This window comes from Mustela putorius, unplaced genomic scaffold (assembly GCF_011764305.1).
Source record: "Mustela putorius furo isolate JIRA1106 unplaced genomic scaffold, ASM1176430v1.1 tig00537227_pilon_pilon_pilon, whole genome shotgun sequence".
NCBI classification, from domain to species: Eukaryota; Metazoa; Chordata; class Mammalia; order Carnivora; family Mustelidae; genus Mustela; species Mustela putorius.
Window position 1 is genome coordinate 23,211,086 of NW_025422368.1, and position 24,952 is coordinate 23,236,037.

A 24,952-nucleotide genomic window follows, 5' to 3' on the forward strand; every position below is an offset into this window, starting at 1 on the left:
TTAGTGGTAAGTAGTCCTGAGACAAGGAAGAAATAGTAACCCACCAGATGAACTTCCCTTTGAGACTTTTCCACATTTTGAGGACTGAAACTATCTCCTACTCTGTCTTTACCTTTCACTACACAATATTTTGGGTATTCCAACAAACAGAAAAGCTGGGGTAGGTAAACCTCTCTGAATAGTCTACATTCCTGCAGATTAAAAAACAACTAAATAAAACACAAGACAGGAATTTAAGAAACAGTATCTTACCAATTAGGATGTTGGCATGGGCTTGCCAAGTATTACTGCAAAAAACATGGCTTTAAAAACTTTAAATGGTTATTTAGTATTTAGTAAAATGTGAAAACAACAACTAATTAACCCACCAAAAACTAATACCTATTCAACAGAAGACTTAGGATCACCATCTTACCACTCTTTAGAGTAAAAACAGACATTTGGTATTTTCATGCTGGCATTAAAGCATACTGCCTCATTTAACTATTTTTACATATTGTATAAGGATAAGCAGTAAAGAAAAAAATGATTTACAGATTGGTAATAAACAGTCACTTTGAATGATAACAGTAAAAATTCACCTCTTTAGAGGTCTATGCTTAAGACCTATGAGACCTATAAGAATTAAGCAAAATAAAGGCTTATGGAGTTAATTCATTTGGCAAATGAAAATTATATGCTCCATTACTCAGAATAAAATTTTTCTTTGTGAATAATTTTGGCTATGGGGCCTGTGATTAGAAGATGTTGTTTGGATTACTTCAAAATATATCTTGAAAACAAACCTCAATGGGTTCTTCACCACCTTTTACTTGACTTTCACCCATTTCTCCATTCTCATAGCTGCTGCTCTTCTCAACCCATAACTCAGATTTTTCCACCGTTAGTCGAAGCTGGTCTAGATCTGCCTTGATTTGCTTGTAGTTATCTACATCTTGATTGGACACTAGCAATTGCACCTGGAAACAGAAGAATTTGAACCCTCAGTTTACTTATGGAAATTCCTTAATTCCTATTTTACTGATGTTAAAAAATCCCAAGTCTTTTAACAGTTGAAGTTTAATATTTCTAGAACATTTATGGATAGTTTAGATGTATATTGACCATGAAAACTTACCTGGAAATATCTGTGAACACAATCTAATATAGTCATATGTTATAAAGAATTATATATTTTTTAAAAAGTGAACTTTACCAAAGTACTAAAGAGTAGTTCAAAAGAAAAGATACCTTAACTCTAATTTCACTGCTAAAGTTAATTTTTCCCAAGACTCTATCTGAAAAGAGGTAGAAATATAGACATAAGTGGAAGAAAATTCTGATATGGTCTAAGCTTCATGTTATAAACTTTTATAATAATTTATATGTATTGCATGACAAATAAATTATGCATAATTATATCTATTTGTATAATTACACTTACAATTATTTCATATTTTAATATATTCTTATAAAACATCCTTAACGAAGATCAATGCTTTATTAAATACCATAAATATAGTGAAACACACATGTAAGCAGTTAGGTATTATTCACCAATAGTCTCAAGATTGATGTCATTCAGATGACAAAGAAAAAGATTATATCCAAAACAGTTACTTTCTTTGGTATTTATACATTTTCAATCACCAAATATATATTTCTGCATTACTGCTTGTCCCATCCAAATTTATGAGTAAAATCTGGTGTCAAAATAATAGCAGGGACAACAAAATTCTTATTATGGTCTTATCCCCCAGTGCCTTCCTAAATCTTTGTGCCTGTCATTTATGTTAAAGATATTAACTGAAAATCATTTCGTGGGGAACTCTTTCTAAAATAGATCATGTCTTGGCTTAGGACAAGACCACATCTGTCTTTAAAAATAGAAAATGTCTCTAGGAGAAGACATACAGTCTCATGAACTCTGCAGCTGTGAAGTCCGGTGGAATGTTATAAACAATATTTTCCGAGCATTTGCCGTGCCCCAGTGAGGGCTCCCCAGTCTTACCTGTTTAAATGCCTGTAAGACTTCCGCTCTCTGGCTGAAGTGCTTGAACAGTAGCTGTAGGGCTCCTGAGAGCAAAGGAGGGTAGTCATGCATGATCAGATGAATGAGGACACGTAAAAAGGTCCTGCCTCCTTCATCATCAAGTTGAACTGGATTTTTCTCCTTTCTATAAAACCAAAAATCATTCTAAAATAACTTATATTTACCAAAAAAATTACTCCTATGTGGTTAAAATTGCATATACATTCTCAGTTATATCATTCTCCCCCTCAAAGATGAAATGTAAAAAGGAAGATCATTTTACCTTTTTCCCCTCATGTAACTGATAAAGAAACAAAGCGCGCGTGCACACACACACACATACACACACATAAAGAAAGACAAAAGGAAACTTGGGTTTGTCCATGAAATGGACAACTGTCCCCATCTGCCCAAGGCTGAAGGCAATCCCAGGCAGAGGACTTTTCAGGGCTTGCTCTGGGAAAGTATCAAGCAAAGCAGGATGAGTCCCTCACCTCGACATAGACAAAAATAATTTTGGATCAAAAACGGATCCAAAAAAATCTCAACTCTAATATTGAAAAGAAATACTAAGATAAATGTATAGAAAAAACTAACTTTCTCCAGAGCCCTAGAGACCTCTCACCAACAGGTGATGAGCGGCAAGGAAGGACAAGGGCATGGGCACGTGCACGCACATCCATGTGCACACAGTCATCACCAGAGCCACTCTTTGTGCTTGGTATATTTAGATCCTGGGCAAGACTGCACGGGATAAGAGATCCTTTTTTTTTTTTGAAGTTTAGTTTTTAGTAAGTTTTTATCTTCTTCTTATGTCCAATTAGCCAACATATGATACATCATTAGTTTGTTATGCAGTGTTCAATGATTCATTAGGTGCCTATAACACCCAGCGCCCATCACAACACATGCCCTCCTTAATACCTGTCACCCAGTTACCGCATCTCTCCACCCCCCTCCCTTCTGTAACCCTCAGTTTGTCTTAAGGTGAAAAATCATGCACTGATTTATTGTCTCTTCCTGGGAATAATGAAATACTTAAATAGGAAAACACAACAAGAACACCAACAAAAACTGTCAAAACAATATAAAAACAAAGTTAAACCAAATGTTCACTAGAGTTAAAAAAAAAAATCCTTTTGGGTTCCCTTCTTCATTCTTGTTTGTCTTTCTAACCCAAGTAAAGGCAACAAAGGGCTTTGTGTGAAATTGTTTAAGTTCTCATGGCAAATGTATAAAGAAATGAACGTAAGAAAAAATAATTAGTAGCTTGGACACCTTAGGGCTTTTTTTACTTTTCCTTTTTACTGCTATTAATTTCATTTCTGAAAAAGAAAGAAACAACTTAAAAACAATAAATGTCAGAGTTTCAGAAAACAAAGGAAGGTAGTCATACCAGAGGTATTTTGTTTCCTTTAATCATGGATATTTCCAACTGGCAGAAAATAGCTTTATTTCTCACAAATGAAGTTAATGATAACATTGAAAGAAGTCACTTTCTTGCCTCAAATTTCTCAGATGCAGGAAAGCAATGTTTTGCAAGACAGAGTGCTATTTATACCAAGGGACTTAAAGGGCATCCATGTGCTGTCATTATTTGAGGAAAGAAAAGCAAAGAATTCAGGGAAAAGTTCAATACGCTGATTTCATCTCTCTCGTCTTTTCCCCCTGACCTACCTAAAGAAAAGCTATGCTTTCTCTTCTACAGTAAATTAGCAACTTCATTTCTGGCAGAAATTATGTTGGCAACAATAAAGGATCTAAAATTAAATAAATATAGGGAGGTAAACAATAACAAAATATCAATAGAATTCTAAGCAAAACCTTAGCCACAAGGTAAAGATACGTAAGTGTTACTATACCTTCCAGCAAACATAGTTTCTGCCTGGGCTGCAATTTCATCTATATCAGGAACAATAGCTGTAAAGACAAATGGCAAATTCCATTCTTTATCTTATCCTATTTAGGAGTCACAGTATTCACATCAATATTAGCATACCCAAAATATTTGTCTTAATTTCTTTATGCCACCAAATATCAATTAACAGTTTAAAAAGTCACAGTTCTTAATTACACTTAAAGATCAATGTTTTAAAAGAAGTTTACATTTTAAATCTATATTGCTATAGTCAAAGACATATCTAGAAGGACCATTCAAAAAGTTGCTTCACCTCCCTAGATGTATCTATATGCATCAACTCCACACACGCACACATACATGTAAATATATATTATTTAATGATGTGATGATATGGAAGGGTGTTTTTCAAACATGTTCTTTAAAGAATCAAAATGTAGCAATAATGAACCTTATTACTATGTGGTACTTCCAAACAACATGATCCTTTTCCCCACACTTTCTTCTAAAATTCCATCCCTTCTTCTTATGGGACATTAATTTTTTTTATGTGAACCAATCATGATTCCTCACCCATCCTCACCACTAATATTTTGAGGATATCTTTCTCAAAATGTTTAAATAAGTACATTATTTATTTCTTATCCCTAAAGCATAAAAAGCAAGATTTAAAAAAAAAAAAAAAAGGAAAAAGAAAAAGCTCTCTCAACCAATGAAAGAGATCAGGTAAATCAGAGAGAATTGGTTTCCTGAGGGTTCCCCCCCCATACTTTAATGACACTTAGAGCTTCTATTTCCAGAAGTCTGGCTTCTGAGAGCCAATAATTTTTATGATACGGTCAATGCAACCGCCAACAAGATTTTCTGGTTCTGCCATATCATTCCTGGAAAGAGCCCTTTAGGGTTCTATACTTCTGGGAAGCATAAAAACAACACGGTTGCAAAGATACCAGAAGCGCCCTGTCCCTTAGGAAAGCTTAACTCCGTCTACAGAGGCAAGCTGCCCTTCAAATCCTACTAATGAGTCGGAGACCAGGACAGGGGTCTCCTATCCATTTTAACTACACCCTTACAATCACTGAATCATTCCTGTCAAATTGATTGATGGGTGAAAAAGAGGAGGTTACCTGATATTTTCATGGTGGTTGTATTTAGAAGAAAATTTCATATCTGTGTACAAATCCTCTCCTCAGAAAAAGAATTCTGTGACCTGGCTAAATCTTTAATACGACATAGTTTCTAGCCTGCTGTTACTGGCCTGATCCACCCAGAAAAATGGAAATTTAATATTTCTCAGGTTTCATAGGACACTTTCTACAGCCACAAAATTTTCACAACAATTTTTATGCTTTCTTCACTATGCTCCTATACACAGAGATAAACTGGCTTCATTCTCACATTTTTTAAATGTGAAAAACTGACATAGAGTACCAGTTCATAACCATGCAAAGTAAACACACACACACACACACACACACACACACACATGCAAAAATACCCCCATTTAGACCTTCGGGGCGTACCATGTCTTTATTCTTCAGTTGGGTAACAGCTTCCTACAAAACATCTTTTTCCCCACAGCTATATTTCATGCAGCTCTTTGATCAAGCAAAAAGGTTCCCTTGGACTTTCACCAAAACAGCATGATGCTTACAAGATTCAAGCTCTGAAACTGGGGAGACCTCAGAAGAAATCCCCGCTCTACTACTTTCCTGATCTTCAGTGAGTAATTTACCCCATCTGATTTTCTTATCTATAAAATGGCACAATAAACAGTACCTCTACCTCACTGAGCTGTGAAGATGGTAAAATAAACTGCATTCGAGGGGCGGAGCACCAAGTAACTGGAAATATCCTCCCAGCATCCTAGGCAAGTCCGTTGCTCTGTCTCAATCCCTTCATGTCATTGGTGGATATTATTTCCACATTTTTGTCTCATAGACAAAATATGAAAGCTACAGAGCAAATATTATCACAAAGGAGCTACCTGATGGTAGTACCGTATCTGGAGAGCCACTGGCAGACGTTTCCGTGTTCTCATTGTTCTCTCCAAATTCCTTCTTGTATATTGACAGCATATACGAGATCCTATAATCTAGTCTGACACTCAGGATAAACTACAAAAAAGCATTAAAAAAATACTTTTATTTTCTTAACATAGTGGTTAAAACTACAATTCATTACACCAACAACAAAACTTTAAACATTGCACATGAACTAATTAGAAATCTCAGTTGCACACATGATTATCAGTCATAAAACGAAGAGAAGTGACACAGTTCCATTAGCCAATGTCAGTAAGATCCCAAAGCAGTTTTTTAGGAAGAAGAAAACTTGACTTCCCATGATTACTCTTTGAATATTCCAGATAAAGGTATCCAATGAGTCTGGAAGAAGAGGTAACAATTTTTTGCACCTTGCAGAGTTACCTTTGGTTCTGGGAGGAGAGTGCTGGAGTTATGACCTTCAACCACACACAGAAAGGCCGAAATTCCAGGTACAATAGTATGGACTCCGGCTATACCACAGTCAGTCTTGGATCTCGGCTACAAAAGGACAGCTGAAGTAACAGCATCCAAATATACCATGGATTACCTCAATGGTGTTTGTGTTTCCTTGGGTTGTGCAGTTGTCCTTGTCTTCCTTAACTAACACACTGGCAGAAACTAAGTGTCAGTAAGGTTCCCATGTGTGCTAGGCACTAGGAAGAGTGCAAACACTTGAAGCCCATTGCCCTGAAGAAGCCAAAGTCTGAGTTGGGAAAACAAAATATAGCACTGTTAACACAATTAGAAAAGTATTGAGGGCTTGATCATGTAGTATAGAAAATTCAGTGGGGACCCGAGAAAGAAAAGATGTGCTACAGATTTCTGATCGGAGAAGGGAAACAACAGAGAAGTGGTTTTACACAGGGTTCCCACCCATCCCAGTTTGCACGCGATAAGCCTGGTGTAACACTTTGTCCCAGCGTAACTACTATCTATGCCCCCTGCACTCTGAAAAGAGCCTTGTTTGGACAGTGAAGAGTAATGGTCACACATGCTACTGTCTGACCTGATCTGTCAGGATCTCTATGGTTCCTGAAGCAGCCCCGTTCCCCCATTCCTTTCTCCTCCTCCTCTCACTCCTTCTCATACTGCTCTGTTCCACGAGCACTAGATGCTTCTCTCCTGCCTTCTCCCATGTGTTCAGTGTCTACCTTACCTTGAGTATTCTCCTCTACCCTAGAGTCACCAGTTTTTTCAGATATCCTCCCAGATTCAGTTTAAACTCCTTTTTAAATGAAGTTTCCCCTGATTCCCTGTCTAGATCCATTTTTCTCCTTTTTGCTCACCTAAAATATGATTTACACCTGTCTACTGTCAACCTAATACTTCTATTATTGCCTCTGCCTCTCTCTTTCTCTCCTCTGATAGCCCCCTATGCTTCTTATGGGCAGGAAACATGCTCTGTGTCAGCTATGGTCACTTAAGTTCAACAAACATTTGTGAAGCCAAGAACTAAGAAAGGTGCTGAGGGTACAAAAGGGGTGTCAAGGGTAAGCCCTGCCTATGAAGAATGTATAATGAGGAAGGAAAAACAAACACCAAGGAGTCTCTTTTATTACCATGTACTGCAACACATCATGGTTGGGTAGATTCTAGCTAAAGAGCATTTTCAAAGCAAGGGACAGATCGTGGGAAAACAGAGCTGAGAAGGGCCATTGGACTTGACAGTCTTAGACGGGAACAGAAACTGGATGGCACATGCTTGAAAAGAAAGGTTTAAAAAAAAAACCTATGTAAAGAGCAAATGAGTAAGACACTAATTAGTGAAACACTTATTAACTTTCAGTTAGTGAAGATTAGTGCTCATAGTGTTGTATTTTATAAATATATCCCAAAGTAAAACTTTCATCTTCTGATATATTTAATTTATTTAATATATTTAATTTTATAAAAACTTTTAATGAATTTTAAAATTTATTAAAATTTATTTATTAAATTTTATTAAATTAAATTAAATTTTAATAAATTTTATTAAATATTAATTAAGTATATTTAATATATTTAACTGTAAAAAATAAATGGAAGGTAGGAAAAGGCCAGAGGGAAGAATAAAAACAAAGACAGTTGGGAGAGAAGTGAAGACACAGAGAGGGAGGGGAGGCACCTGGGTGGCTCAGTAGGTTAAGCATCTGACTCTTGGAGTGGGCTCAGGTCATGACCTCAAGGTTACGAGAAGGAGCCCCAGAGCCCCTCTCTTTCATATAAATAAATAAATATTTTGAAAAACAGACTGAGGGAGAAAATGAGAGAGAGAAATAGAGAGAGAGAGACATAAAATGATGGGGAAAAGGCAGGAAGACCCTGTGAAGAGGTAGAGCTGGCAGGAAGCAGGAGATTTGTATGAGGAACATGGCTCTAAGGAAATTCTCTCTTATTTTTAAAGATGTTGTTAATTTATTTGACAAAGAGAGAGAGCATGAGCAGGGAGAGGGACAGAGGGAGAGGGAGAAGCAGGCTCGCCACTGAGCAGGGAGCCTGAGGAGGGGCTCCATCCCAGGACCTGGGATCATGACCTGAGCCAAAGGTAGGTGTTTAACGGACTGAGCCATGCAGGCGCCTTCAAAGAAACTCCTGAAGAGGGAGTTTCTAAGACAGAAATGTCTGGAAGAGCAGCACTAGGAACACGGACCAAATCAGACCCATACACAGCAACACAAAAACCAGAACGAGAAAAGAGGCTCAACAAGAAATATATTAAAAGCCCAAAAGAGGCAGCAAGGAGAGGTCAGCCCCGCATGGGCCCCACTGCAGTAGCTCCATCTCCTCGTTTGTTAGCTGTCAGATTGTTTTTCGAATGCTAAACTTCCATAACTGTGGGCTAAAACAAGGTCACATATCTTAGAGGTTGTCCCATGAGTAGGATGACGGGAAGCTATGGGCTCAGTAGGTTCATGGGTCAGGTGATCACTACTGTTCTCAGTGTCAGAATAGGGGAACCAAGTGATTCTTCAGGGTCATGAACACGGGGTTCGGAAGCCTGCCAAAATTTCTCAGGATTCAGCCTTTGGAATTTCTGGAGGAACTGTGAAAACTTTTATGATTATAAGCCTAGTTGCTTTAAATAAAAATGTACAGATCCTTCCAGGACTACTAACCCACTTCTGCTAGCTCAGTTTACATTAAATTATGATGAAAGGCTTAGTAAACTGTATCCAGAATCTTAATAGATTCTTTGAAAACTCCAGGCCCCATTTTCCAAATCTGGAATAAATGCTACAATTAAAGTATCATAAAACTATTTCCAAATTTTTTAAAAAATGTTAAGAATTCACAGTTACAGTAATAGGGAATTTATTCACTACACCAGTGGGCATGAAATAATAATTTATCTTCTTTAAATTCATAGAGCTAGGTATTAAACTATATTCATTTTAGAGAGAGAGAGAGAGACAGAGCACAAGCACAGGCAGACAGAATGGCAGGCTAGAGGCAGAGGGAGAAGCAGGCTCCCCGCCGAGCAAGGAGCCTGATGTGGGACTCGATCCCAGGACGCTGGGATCATGACCTGAGCCGAAGGCAGCGGCTTAACCCACTGAGCCACCCAGGCGTCCCTAAACTATATTCATTTTAAAAAATCTATTATCCTCAGCCTCTTAGAAACAAAAACACAAAGAGAGATAGTCCCTTATATAAAATACTGAGACCAATATTAACATTTTTGTTAATAATAAATAAAATTTTATTTGAGTTTCTTGCAACAATGATAAATCTGAATACCTAGAATTACATGCCCAATTCAATTAAAAATACAAATCAAGTTAGAATTCAATCTCAAGTTTGCCTGCTCTGAAACCCTGAAGTGAAGGTAAAATGAAATCAGGGTCAATACTAAATGAGAAAATGTGTATGAAAGAGGTTTGGTGACCCTCAAAGCACTCCACAGTTGTTAGATATTATCAGAAATACATTTAATGGAAATGAACACATGTCACTAACATTTTAAATAGTGCCATTCACTTAACAGAAATAAATGAGTTCAATAGCATTTCAGAATATTCCCAGTGATTTGGAGATGCACAATTGGGTATTCGCTCCTTCACTCCCGTTCTGCCACGTACCTGCAGAATCTCAATAATCTTCAGTTTGGTGTCCATCACGGTCACATCTTCATGCTCTATGGGGCTCCCCTGCTTGCTGGGGTGGATGCTGGGCTGAACGTCAGGCACACTCATGGGGAAGATAGAGCCTCGACTGAGTACCATTTGGGTCATCATCTCTCCCACTCCATGGATGGTTCTCATGACATTGTTTCCTGGCACAAGAAAAGTCTTTAAGTCAACACACACGACAGCTGGAGAAACAGGCGTCCTACCCAGCTGGTCAGAACCAGACAGCAAGCAGGACCGCAGAAGCACAAAGACAGGAAAGAATAGCACCAGCTCTACTCTGGCTCCTTCCCTACAAAGTACAGAGGCTGCAGACGCATTTCAAAATGACAAATTTTAAAAAATGGAAGTTTACTGTTCTCAGAAAATGCTTTCCCAGGATGCACCACAGTGAGTTGTGGGAGCTCTGATAACATCCGCCCCAGGTCTTTCTGGAACCCAGGAAGCCCCTACCAGCTGTCACACCAATAGGCTCTAACTTTTACCATAATGTGAATGAACTCTACGAGAAAGGAGCTACAGGGGAGGACACAGGCATTACAGGAAAACACGGAAGTGGTGACTAGCATCCTAATCCTACCCTCAACCCAAGGACTTTATAGCTTTGCTTTCATAATGCTTGTGAGAAAAGCTCATGAGGAGTCTTGCTATAACTTCAAAGAAAAAGAAAGAAGAAAAAGAAAGTTTCATCCAGAGAAGTGTATTGTTTGCCAATACACTTCCCATTCCTTCATCCAGTTGGAATTAAAAAACTCGTATTCCAAATCCACAAAAAGCAATGATGTTTGAGGTAATTAGGAAAACACATTAGTGACCAACATGATCATTTCCAAAATGGGATTGCTCTCTTCCTGTGTCTTCTGAGTTTTTCGTTTTTGTTTTTTTTTTTTAGAAGGTAAATTCCCTCATCTTTTTTTATTATGTTCAATTAGCCAACATGTAATACATCATTAGTTTTTGATGTAGCGTTGAGTGATTCATTAGTTGTGTAGAAGAGTGCTCATCACCATATATGCCCCCCTCTATACCCATCACCCAGTTACCCCATCCCGTCCCCCCCGCCCCTTTGTAACCCTCAGTTTGTTTCCTGGAGTCCAGAGTCTCTCCTGGTTTGTCTCTCTCTGATTTGACTTCTCATTCATTTGTCCTGCAATAAAACTGCACATACCCTCACGCCTTCCACTGACCACAAACAGCTGAACCCAAGGATCCTCCGGACGCTGCTCCAATCTGTTCTCCAGCCTGACTGTTGTTTCTCACTTCTAAGTTCCCACAACAAGCAGCCAAGAGCCAAAAGAACAACTGTATACTTTTCTTTTGGAACACTGATCTCTGCTTTATGTATGTTCATGGAGCTTTACCTCAAGCAAAGGCCCAAGAATCTGGCAAATAATTTTCCTTTCCCTGAGTGTCTCAGGGTGTAAACCAAGAGAAATGGAAATGGAAATAAGATGAGATGAGATAAAACTCTCAGCTCTAAGTGAAGAGTATAAGTTATAGGGATACCTACAGGACCAAAAGGCAAATAAATAAAGGAAAGGAAAATATTGAAAGGATGACTCAAAATAATCTTGATGCTCTTGCACAGATCAACCCACAAATATCAACAAGCCACTGGTAATCACTGTGAAAAGCGAAATGCCTTTTAAAACTTACGATCTTATTCATATATGAAATTCGTGTACAGAAAAGAGAGTGGGACTCAAATAGTACATTTTGGAGTAGGCAGAGAAGGAACATTTTTTTTTTCCTCGAGTGGCATCTTCCAGGCAAAAAATTAACTGGTTTTCCTTCTGAGAGTCTATGAACTTTATTTGACTGCTGTTGGCATAAACCAAAAAAGAACGGCAGGGGGAGAAAAAATGTATGTGAAAGGTCATTTCCAAGTTTAGACAAGATTGAGATAAAGAATTCGAGAAAGCCCTGTTTTCCAGGAGAACAACCTTGAGGCAGAATACTTCATTTTCTGCGGTTCTCAGGCAATCACAGCAGTTGACTACTTCCAAATCCCTCCACTGTTTGCTACGTGGATTGCAGGGAAGCACATCTGGAGGTTGGCAATGGTTTTAGGTCACCAGTGTTTAACCAGTACATTTCCCGAATTTTGACTCGAGCATATGTATGTTTTAGCCTCCAGGAGATGATTTCTCACCACTAACACAGAACAGGCTCCTTTGTTATTCCTACCCCTGATTCACACAGAAATCCTTGGCACCCAGTGTTTGCATCTTACTTAAATTTGCATGGAAAAATAATCATTTAATCCAAGTGATTATTACACAGAAAGTTAGCCCAGACAATTCTTTTCCCCAAATATAGATCCTGTCACCAAGAAATTAAAATCTAGAGGCCAGAACCATAATAATACGTAACACATGTTGTCAATGACATGGGGTGGGGTGTGGGTTCATTCTGGTTCTACCACATCCTTAGATGCCTGTGGCACGTGGTCACCACAAAACTCTCCTGACTTCTCCATGTATGGCCAACTGCGAGGGCTCAAATTAAAAGATGCTCTATTTTCTGGAGTTGCTTGGTGGTGATGAGAAGTGCTTAAATTGTGAACTATCACAGCTTGGAAAACGTAAGTCAAATGCCACATAAATCACATACATGCGAATCTCCCAAGTATCCATTTCTCCAGAGAAAAATTCCCAACTCTAGACTGTTGAGATAAATCAGAGGCCATCGGTTTTCAACACTGCCAAAGAAGAAAACTTACCATTTCTCCTCTCAATCATAATTAGTTAATACTACTAAAAAGTTTTCAGTGGAAAGGCTACTGTGTAACGATATAAATCCTCTGGACAGACTAACCCATAAAAATTCAGCTTTTCTATGTCTTTTATATTAACCCAGTAGCCAGAATTTATATTTATATGTAAAGGGTGTTGAGATAGTTTGAAAAAATGTTAAACAAAAATAAGAAAGAAGGAATTGCTTAGAAAGAAAAGCAGATGGACTTTTCAGGTCTTTTTATTACATGATTCCACAGATAGCTTTACCCATCCTAATTCCCTCAAGAGAAAAACCCGAAAGTAAAAGCGTATACAAAATGCCTAACAGGAATGGTGGCTAGGAGTCGATTGAGAATACATTGTTTCTTTGTTTGTTTGATGTTTCCAGTGAGTCAAGTTCCCATTACCAATCACAGAAAAATAAAAAGCAATGAGAGATCCACACAACCAGGAAGGTGAGCTGACCACACTTTAATTGTACCTGTTCAGAAGTCATATTACTGCTTTGTGAGCATTACTACACTCAACAATCATTAAGAGTTAAGTGGATTTCTAGAAAGCATGAGAGAGTTAACAGAATCTTACTTGATTGAAATTTACCTTATGACTACTGGTATTTTATTTTATTTAATTTAAAGTCATCTTTATGTGTTATCTATTTCTATTAGAAATACCTAACACAAGAAACGATCATTTGAATTTTCCAGTTGTTTAGATTTCAAGTAGACATTTCTGCAACCTTCTCAGCATTTATAAGAGATCATAGAAATATTTGATTAGAAGAGCTCTGTGAGTAATTGTTCACAGCAATTTAATTGTTCTGTGGCTACTAAAGTCAGCTCAATGTTTTATAATAGAAGCTAAAGAATGGATAACCCAGAAACTGTTCTTCCTTCCCTGAAACATATTTTCATAGTTTAATTTGAAAAAGAAAAAGAAGGAAAAACGCATTTGTTGTTATAATAATTCATTTGAAACAGAATGATGTTAAACCATAAAGACAGGTCTCAGGAAATCTTCCTCCTCCTATCCCTGCTCAGCAGCTCCTTATAAACCTCCTTGCTGGAAGACGCCTACACTTTAGAACTGGAATGGTTTTCTATTTTGAACATTCTCTGGAGCAGTGCTTCCTCCCAGTGGTTGAGGGTCTAGTTTTAAAAGGACTTTTCTATATGCAAAACAAACAAAAACATTAACACAAGATCAAAGCCTTAATGAAGCTAGTGATACAAGCAGAGCCATGGGTACCATGGTACCAACCTGGATTAAATGGAAAATCAAGATTTTACACCCTAAGAAGACAAAAAGTAGCCAGCCTTCCCAGTTCAAAGTTAGATCACAGGATTTGAGAGAAATGGATAATCTAGCCTCCATCGGGTCTGTAAGCCTTGTGCTGGACCTGCTGGGAACATGCTGTTCTGCTTAGAGTTCTCTTAACTAGATGGTCACTCAACTTGCTTTCTCACTTATGCTTATGATTTCTGGTACAATATCACCTCCTGAGGTGGCTACCCTCTCTAAAGGAGGACTGCCATCACTCTGGACACACACACCTGCTTTACATTTCAGCCATGCCATTAACACCATCTCAGGTCATATTTTATATTAGTTTACGTGCTTCTTGTACATACTCCCCTCAAAAAAAAAAAAAAAAAACACAAAAGCTCCATGAAAAACCAAGATCCTGCCTAGTTTACTGCTCTATCTCCAACACCTGGAATAGTGCCTGCCATACAGGAGTCATCCAATAAATGTATGCTAGATTAATGCACTAATAAAAGAAAAAAGACTTGATAAGCAAATGAATAAACAATGAATTCCAGAACACTGAAAAGAAATAAAATAAAATATAAAAATTTTTAAAAATGAGATTGACATTTTTATTTTAAAAATGGGATCTTAGTATACTAAAAATATTCCGTCTTTCCTCAAGGTGAATTTTTGCTTCCTCTCCTTTATATTTTCCCAAATTTTCTAATTTTTTTCAAAAAGCATATGTAACTTCATGTTCCTTGAAAACTTGTTCATTAAAAAGAAAAGAAAGAGTAATAAGACAGATATTAGTGAGATAAGGGGAATCATGAAATCTGCCCTCGTCAAGGGCAAATCACATCCCATGTACTTTGCTAGGCCACATATACGCTCACAGTAGGGTGGGGGCTTAGGGGACCCATCCCACTTTACTCAGCCAGAAAGTGGCAGAACTTCAGAGAGAGAGGTCAACAGATATCAATATGCAGGTTTTTTTCCCCAAACCATGCTGCTTTGCTAGCAAGTTTCCAAAGATTTTACACTCAAATTCAGAAAATCTAGCAAAGGCAAGAAGCAAAGATTCTCTTTTTTTAATAGTTTTCTTTCTTTCTTTCTTTCTTTTTTTTAATTAGGCTCCATGCCCAACATGGGGCTTGAACTCATAACCCTGGGATTAAGAGTCACATGACCTACTGACTGAGCTAGCCAGGCACCCCCAGAAAGCAAAGATTCTAATTAAAACTGTGCAGTAAAAATGTGAAATTACTATTAATCGTATAATAAATTTGGTCACATTATCCCCAAGTGAACTTATCCAACCAGTTTTTATTACATATGATGGGCCACACACTACTCGGAGCATTTTATTGGTGCTGCACAATTTCATTTTAAGGGCAGCTCTTGCTCAGTAAGTATTATTAAATAACCGATGTTCATCTGGCTCTGTTCTAAGGACAGTGGGGATGGGAGGACATAGGAAAAATAGAACTAACAACATGGCTAGGAAAACATAAAATATATCCATAAAAATTTTTAAGAAGAGATATAAGGCAGCTGAGAGTTATAGCATGGGCAGGATGAAGATTCCTTAAGAAATTTTTTTAATTTAAAAAAAAAGTTTTGTTTTTTTGTTTTTTTGTTTTTTTAATTTACTGAGAGAGACAAAGACTGTGCACTAGCAGGGGGAGGGGCAGAGGGAGAGGAAGAGAGAATCTCAAGCAGACTCTGCACACTAAGCTCCAGAGCCCAATGTGGGGCTTGATCGTGTGACTCTGAGATCATAACCTGCGCTGAAATCAAGTCTGACATTTGACCAACTTTGCCACCCAGGGGCCTCTAAATTGTTTTTTAATTAAACTTTTAGTTTAATTTTTTAAATTATTTTAGGTAAGGAGGGTGAAGGGCAGCTTCACTGAAGAGACACAATTTTGAACTAGGCTTTGAACAAAGTTGAAGATTTAGATTAGTATGATCTTCCTCAAATTATTTCACCATCCTATGTATATACTCTTAATCTAACAAAATATGTTCCAAGTCCTGTGAGAATAAGATTGTATAATACGTACAAAAACGTCATGAAGAATAAAAGGTATCATATAATTATAACGTATTACCTCAAAATGAAAAGTGGAGGACATGTGCATGTTTTCACTACATCTCATAAAAACAATTATTCTCCATTTCATCATGTTCTGTTAGAGTAACCACCACTCTACTAAGGAATGCGTGGTTCCTTCATAGCTCATGATCTCTTACACTCTGTCTTGACTGACATACAATATCACCTCAAAAAGAAGACTTTCAGAGAAGTGCTTTATAAAGAATACTCAATGAACAAAATAGACAATATGACACCAAATTTTCTTCATTCTAAATAAATACTCATTGAATAGAGTATGCTGATAAACGATTTACACATTCCAGCCTTCCAAAACCTTAGAATTTGAACAAAGCAAAACCTATTGAACACACACTACCAAAATATAGTAATGTTATTATCCATCCTTTTTTTGAATATCAAGTAGACTGCTTAAAAGAAAATTATTTCCCATCACACCCACACTCTAAAGAAGTGTTATTCAAAGGATGAATTTAAAAAGCAATTCATACAAAACAGTGGTTGAGTTCTACATCCTACTTTGGATTTCATCACTGTCAAATACTGACAAAGGCATTTCAATATTCCAAACTTCAAGATTTTAATTTGCAAAGCTGATTTTAATTCTTAACTGTTGGTAATCTAACCAATAAATGAATTTACATACTGTTTTCAATTGAGATACAATTTAGACACAATAAAATGCCCAGATCTTAAATGAAAGTTTTCAGCAGTTCTGCTTTAGAAGGACACACACCCCTATAAACCCACATGTCATCCAGATACCAAATATTTCCATTACCCCAGAACCTCTTTTGTACCTTTCTCCAGTTCCTCTCCTCTACCTTCCCCCTCACCACCACCACCACCAAGAGCAACCACTATTCTGATTCATCATCACACTATAGATACATGCATTAAATAATGTAGTTTCATAGGTATGATTTTAATTAAATGATCATAACCAAAGAGTACTAGTACTAGCACATCTATCATTGTTAAATGATACCAGAGAGGTTTCTAGCTCCTTGCTGCTGTACCATTGCCTCAACCAGATAAGTATTTTTGTTGCTGACTGGTGAAGTCAGAGACAGCATGTTTCTTAAATGTAAAGGTAGCATGAAACAAAAATGATAACTAATATAGTGATTTATTCCACCAAATCCCCAAACTACACCAACAACATGATAAAATCAAAACAAAATGCTTTGTATTTAGAACCCCAAAAAACCAACTAAAGTATCTGTAAAGTATCTGATGGGAAAATATGAAATACTGGAGCACAAATTCAATTTGAGTTCTGTTCAGGTCCCATGGGGATCTACACTATGTCATTGTTACCAAAAACACTCAGTTCACTTAGACCGCATTACAAAAGTAAAGAGTTCAGAATGAAAGAGAAAATAACTGTACTTGCCTCTGTGCTGGTCAGACCAGTGATCAGTAACACCTGAATCCTAAAAGGAATAGTTAAAGAAACTACGCAGAGAGGAGGAGACACACAGGCAACGTGCTGGTCATTTTCAAACGGAGGGAACAGACATGTGGAATTGATGTTCAATTTCAATGTGCCTCCAGGGAACAAAAGTAGGACTGCTAATTGGAAGTCAGAGGCAGATATATTTAGGATAATCTAACAAAACAGACCTAACATAACAAAAAGAAATCTAATAATTGGAGCTCTTGGAAATAAGAAAGACCTGCCTTTTGCGGCAACAAAATCTTGGTCACTCCAATGTTCAAGGAGATTCCCAGGTGACCATTTGTAATGGGTGTTGTATGAAGATTTGAAGTTTGTATATTGCATAGATGATTTCAACAATCCCTTTACATGCTAACATTCTACGCATTTATGTTTAGGTTCCAACAGTGTACCTTATTGGAGGTCACTGGTGGACTCTCTTCAGCAGAAATTGAGAAAACTGGGGAACCATTCCCAGTGTATTGACAGCTCAAGGCATCAGATTCTGAGGTTCAAATAGTATTTATAAATAGAGAAAAGAGTTGGGGAGGAGGGGAGGACAACATGGCCCTCCTCAGTCACTCTCATTATTTGTGAGGGCATCCCTGGGTAATTGATTCTGTCCTATTAACTCAATATGGTAACAGTAGTAACTCTTCCTGAGTGCTAGGAATCATTCATGTCTTTCCTAGATAACTCTGGAGGCTCCAGCATCACTCTATAGCTTAAAGACTAAGAGTAAATTCCACACTGAACTGTGGAAGGTGCTCCACCCACTGTGTACCTGATAACTTTGTGAAACCAAACACAAAAACGACACATGATGCCTTTGTTTCTAACAAATCCCACAGAAACACCAACAAACACAAAATCAGTCTCCTGCCTCTACTGGTCAATTAATTATGAAGCCGAACAAAAATAATTTTATGTATTATAACTTTATGTAATATCTGACTGAGAGAACCAAAAGAAAGTTATACTCCCAAAAGGAAGAGGTACTTCATGACTTAGTGTGTCATGTAAATTATGCGCGCATCATAACCATTAAGTTCTTGTGAAATTTATTAACTTACACAGTTAGCAAGTGAATATTTCAATCATATTACTCTATTAAGACAGTGCATCAGAGATCACTGAAAAGGTACAACATTATTCACTCAAACTGCTTAAATAAAATTGCAGGAACAAAATACCAGGAAGTATTTTATCATGAACTGGCATTTCTCATGTTCTGTCTCCTTCATTACAAGTTTGGAAAGGGAAACTAGAAGTTCATCAGTAATAAAAGAAAAAAAATCCTAGTTTGGGAATGTCACAGTCCAGAAGATATTTTTAACATTCAAATGCTTAAATATTTATATAAAAACATGTAGTCTACATACATTCATCAGATGCATTTCACTCAATAGGTAACCCTTGTATGTAAATAATAGTATGTTATACATGGTACATGCCAGCTTATAGAAACAGAAAGAGAATATGTTTTCATAGTTTTCCCCTCTAGGTTGCTCTCTCAGTCAATACATCTGAAACTTTATTATGGAATTATCCAGATAGTAAATCTAAGAGTCTGGAGCCTTTTGTAAGTCTACTAGGGAAACAACAACAACAATAACAACAAAAAGACAGACTTACAAAACATAATTACAAAGTTAAGAAAAGAAAGACACAAATATATACTTGGAATATTAGGACCTTGAAGTACTTTTGTCCTCCAAACACTTGCATATTTACATAGGGTGTGGCACTTACATACACTTGTCCTAATGATAAATTTATGAAAGTATATATGAGATATAGAAATGTGTCTAAGAAGATAAAATTGGTTAGAATTACTGGGGAAACAGTAAGAGGCAGAGCTAGAGACATCTGATGCATATTGTGAAGACCCCTGGGCACCAACTTAAAGAACTGAGTTATTCTCCAGAGAAGAAGAGAGCTAGTAAAAGAGCTAGCGTATGTGATTTAGAAGGATCCTTAGGATGGAATGTGGAGAAAAGGGCCAAAAACGGACTCAGGGAGACCAGCCAGAAATTTATTGTAGGGAGTGAACAGGGACATCCAACTTCAAGAGATATTTAAGTGGTAAAACCTTTAAGACCTGTGATTGAAACTTTGTTTCTGAGACAAGCCAACCATTCAAGAAGAGATGATTATTGGTTTTAAAAAGGTTTTTTGATCTGACCTGTAATCATTTCAAGTAAATTCAAAACTCTTTGGGAAACACCTACTGTTTAATGCTAAGCTTTCTTGGACACTAAACTTGGAAAAAGTAGAAAATAGCATCCCTGCAGATGAAGAAATCATCTAGATAGAAAGTAATATAATAATAGCAGAAAGAACATCAACTCTAGGGCTGTGGGTTTTTTAAGGAAGTGGGGAAAAGGAAAAGAAATCTGAATTCAAAATTTGGCTCAGCAAGCTATAAGTTGTGTGATCGTGGGCAATTTCCTGGGCAAAACAGTGATCATAATAACTAATTGATGGAGTGCAATAAGGATTAAAAGTAAAAGTGTACGGGACTCCTGGGTGACTCAGTCAGTTAAGCATCTGCCTTCAGCTCAGGTCATGATCTCAAGGTCCTGGGATTGAGCCCCGCATCAGGCTCTTTCCTCAGTGGGGAGTCTGCTTCTCACTCTGCCTGCTGCTCCCGGTGCTTGTGTGCTCTCTCTCTCTCTTTCTCTCTTTCTCCCCAGCAAATAAAGTCTTTTAAAAAAAGTAAAAGTATGCAAAAGATCTAAAGATGTGTTCAGTATTGAATATAAATAATACATCCCTTTTATAGTAATGTTTTGCCAACGTGTGGCCTGGCACATGGTAGAAACTCAGTATAAAGTAGATATATTACATAGTTATTCTCTACCTATTTTTAGACATGCATTTGAGTTTAAAAAAGGAACATGATTTAACATAGATCCTGTGTTTGAAACTTTCTGGATAATGGAGAGAGGATTAAGCCCAGAGAGGGTAAAGTCCTTTTAGGCTTTATTCATAAGTAAGAGAAAACTGTGAAGTTACATAGGCCTTTTTTCTAAAACTTATAAAAGCTTAAAGCTGGCAGTGGTGGGATGGGGGAGGAGGGAAGCAGGTACATTAAGCCAGAAAGAACTCAGGGGCAGAGCCAGCACAGCACAAAGCTGTAGGAGAACCAGACTCAGAAGATCAGAATGTCACAGAAATTCTTCCTTCATAACTGAAGAAGAAGAGACCAAAAAAGACTTGCTTTCCAGAACAGGTTTGTGATGCTGGTGATTCTGGGGCATTTTGAAGTAGGCAGCTTCTAGAAATTTTTCCTATCTAGAACTTGGTTGTATGTATTATGTTTTAAGGTTGTTTTTACTTTTCTCCCTAATCTCTATTTCCTATGAGATCATAATCATTTTTATTTTTCTTTCTAATCTGCATTTCCTATGAGATCTTACTCTTGAGCTACAACTTTTCCAATCACAGTATTTTTCTGGAAGATGCCTATAGTGGATAAGGTGATAGTCCTGCCCAGATGCTCTTTCAGGGATAAGGGACAATATATGGTCTCACCTGCTAGGAGTGCTACTCATTGAGTAGCTACGTTGAGGACAGCCCTCAAATGTCAGCCCTGTGTGGGGACTGATGCGTCTGAAGAGAGCTGCCTCCAGTGGCACACCCATTGCAGTGCAGCCCATGGAGGCATAAAGGCTCAGCCCCAACTCTCACTCCAATGGCAGATGATTCTGAAAGAACATCCCAAATGCAGACATCTCCCCTCACCCCAGAGTTTGCTACTAGGTTGGCATCACAACCCAATTTCTCCCTTTGCCGATCCTGCTCCTTTCCCTTCCATTTCACTGGCATTGATCCTAAAGAGTCACCAGTAACACCTCCTTCATGCTAATCTCTGGCTCAGGGTCTGCTTCCTGGGAAACACAACTTGCAATAAATAACTCCAGAGACTCAGGGACATTGTTATCACTGTTGCTGCCATTGTTGTTATTTAAAAATCAATGGAAGATGGGCACCAGGGAGTCCCAGTCACCTGAGAAGCCAACGGTTGATTTCAGCTCAGGTCATCATCTCAGGGTCCTGGGATGGAGCCTTGCATTGGGCTCCATACTCATCAGGAAGTCAGCTTGAGGGTTCCCTCTCTCTCTCTCTCTGTCCCCCTCTGCCCCTCCCCCTCTCTCTTCCTCCCCCTTCCTCTACCCCTACCCTCTCTTCCTCTCTCTCCCTCTCTCAAGCAAATAAATAAATAAATCTTTTTAAAAAAAAGTTAGTGGAAAAATCTCAAGGTGTTATGAGAACACACTCATCTAAATGGCACTCACATACACAAAGGGACAAGAGAAACTCTAGCTCTGTGAAGAGGATTACATGCGTGTCTCTGCCTCTTCTTGGAGTCAAAAGCTTCCCTTACTAGAAATACATGATTCCGATGGGAAAAAGGAGAAGGCAGAAGGGAGCAGCAGACAGGTAGTTGGGAGATGTCAGGAACAAGACACATTCTGGAGATAAGACAGATGTGTTTGAAGCAAAGGGACATCCCTGGAAGCGGAGACGAGGGGAGACAGGTCAAAAAATAAGGCCATCCAAAGGAGACTCTTGAGAGGGAGAATGGGCAAAAAGAAGTCCGGAGATCCCTGCAAGAGATTTTCACATGATGAATGGTAACAGTGGTATCTTCTCCCTATAGGTAAACTTCGCTAACACTTCTGAGCACTGTGAACTCCCCCGTGAACTCCCCCGTGAACTTACATCGTTTATAGAGACCTGGATAGAGCTCAGTCAGATCAAAAATTAAAAGAAGATGAAGGCACACTTGAAAGAGTCTTGAAAATACAAGCTGCCTTGGACCTTGTACTGGCTGCCCGGGAACGGGCATTGTACTAACCTTACTTCTGTTTGTTGTCATCCACCTGCAATGTCCTCAGCCTCACCTGCATCCAGGTGAATCCTGGCTTTCTTGCTTACTTGCTTGCTTGCTTTTTTTTGTGATACACTCTGGTTCTTAGTGAACAAAGACTTCTGATTTCAAGGCATTCAAGCTGGTGGCTTTACAAAGAGCTATCACCGCTATTAACCAGGAGACAAAGGCCTCGTGGATACTGGCTAAAAGGAGTGTTTTGCAACACACGTTAAAAAGAACAGCATTCAGCGAGTGAACACACTAATCTTCAAAGACTCACAGTTTTGAACTGAAAGAGACCGTAAAGATCACAGTGAGACTAACCATATTTTATAAAGGAAGAAACTATTTTCTGGCAGCTATTTTGCCTGCAAATACTTTCTTCCTTTCCCACCCATATAACAATATTAAAAATGTTTCTGCTCCACCTCCCATCTCCATTTCCCTTCTTTTGAACAGCAACTATGCTGCCAGAAAAAGCATATTTCAAGGTGGATCATGTAAAGTCCCTTCCAAAATGCTCTCTGGCCCCCCACAAAAAAAAAAACAAAACAAAAATAGTTCAAGTGAAGAAATGGTTAGTTGTTTGCTGCGAGATAGACAGTCAGCTCCCAGACAGACACACATCCAAAGGGCCTCTTACCACCTGCCTGTCCTATCTCTTCCCTCCCCTGGGCGGGACCCACAGGACTCAAAGTCACCCAGGGGAGCTCCAGTCCTTTCAGGACATTGTGGTTATCTGTTTCTTATTCTCTAAAACCTCTTTCAGCTCCAAACCAAGCCCCAAAGAAAGGGAATCCTAAAAGTAAATGGGATTCTCCATTTGACTTTTGTAGCAATTTCCCATTTTCAACACACTAACCTATGTACACCAACCAAAGAGATTGTCTGGTCACTGATTAGGAACTGGCCCACCTTTCAGGGCTTGACTATAGAAACTCCCAAGAATCTGAAGTTGTAAAAAAAGCAAAATGGAAGAAGATTATAAGAAACTATTCGGCTCTTGTTTGGTGTTTTGGTAGTTTTCTGATATATCACCTTTTCAAAGTCTGGTAAGTTCAAGGCCGGGGAGACAACTATGAAAAGAAATGATAGTCTTGGCCTAGACACCCTAACGAGGCTGACATCATACCCTGGGTTAAGACTTTATTGCTCCATGTTGGAGGCTTAAATTTGAATCCCAGTCCCATCCAAACCACAAACAGACAAGTGGAAAGACACTGACAGGATAACTAAATACTGAGTTAGACCCAAACAAGACTGTGTCACCTTCTGCTTTCTGTTCAAGTGAAGATGAGACTTTCTCTCTCACTACGCAGAGTTAACATGTTATGTTGTTCATTAGACGAATGTAAGTTGTATTCACATTTGTTCCAAATATTTGAAAGACTCTCTAGGAAAACAAAATATATCCACCCCGCTACAAAAAAATGATCTTAATCAGTAGTAGTATCAGTCCTCGGATTATACATCCTTCAGCAGGCATAAAGAGAAAGAAAAGTATAATTTTTTAAATAGAATGTACTTTCAAAAGTATATTGAAATATCTGACCTATCAGCCAGAGAAAGACAATATCACATGGTTTCATCCATATATGGAATTTAAAAAACAAAACTGATATAGGGGAAGGGAGAAGAAAATAAAATAAGACGAAATCAGAGAGGGAGATAAACCATGAGAGACTCTGAACTCTGGGAAACAAACTGAGGGTTGCTGGCGGGGAGGGGGATGGGGGAGGAGGAAACTGGGTGATGGGCATTAGGACACTTGACAGAATGAGCACTGGGTGTTACATGCAACTGATGAATCTCTAAATTCTAAATCCTAAATTTAGAATTAATTAATTCTAAATTCTATCTCTGAAACTAATTAAATTGAATTTAAATTAAAAAATTTTTAAAGAAAGAAAATATCTGACTTACCAGCCAGCATATGCACTGGCTTTTCACTTGCATACGTGACAAAGAGCCCTGCTTGACATAATCCTCCCACCCAAAAGATCAATTACACTGAATGGTGCCTGCGTATTCTAAATCACTGAGAGCAAATGATAGGTATTAGGCAAAGCAAATTGACTCAACAGCATAGCCTGCTGGGAGTGAATACATTTGTCTGAAAACAGTATTTCTTTTCATAAGTGAGAACAGAGCAAATGAAAGGTATGGGATGTGTGGTTCTGAAGGTCAGGACCTTCTATATATCACTATAGCACAGGACAGGACAGTGCCCGCTCCCAGCATCTCTATATTAGTATGCCTGCATCATTTCCTGAACGGACCCCCTCGATGGCACAAAAATGAAAAGCTGCTTCTGACCTAGCAATTTCTGCCGAGGATGCCGATGGAAAGCCACAGGGATGGTGAGCAATCACAGTCTGGGGGCTAGATTCAGACCCACAACCAACTCTAGGATAAGGATGACTCACGGGGGCACACAGTGGGCTGCACTGTTCCCAAGGACCCAAAAGAGGAAAACGTCTGGAATTGCCACTTTCCAACCC

The 24,952-nt window shown here is 38.2% G+C and overlaps 1 protein-coding gene across 1 annotated transcript in view; it reads right to left on the reverse strand.

Annotated features, from left to right (window-relative positions):
* ITPR2 (inositol 1,4,5-trisphosphate receptor type 2) overlaps positions 1-24,952 on the reverse strand; it is a 502,669-nt gene that overhangs the window by 302,761 nt on the left and 174,956 nt on the right. The window contains exons 22-26 of the mRNA XM_004776400.3: positions 9,976-10,169; positions 5,857-5,986; positions 3,874-3,931; positions 1,991-2,156; positions 786-959 (exon numbers count right to left, since the gene is read on the reverse strand). Coding sequence (XP_004776457.1) covers positions 786-959; positions 1,991-2,156; positions 3,874-3,931; positions 5,857-5,986; positions 9,976-10,169 — 722 coding nt within the window. The remainder of the gene's footprint in view (positions 1-785; positions 960-1,990; positions 2,157-3,873; positions 3,932-5,856; positions 5,987-9,975; positions 10,170-24,952) is intronic.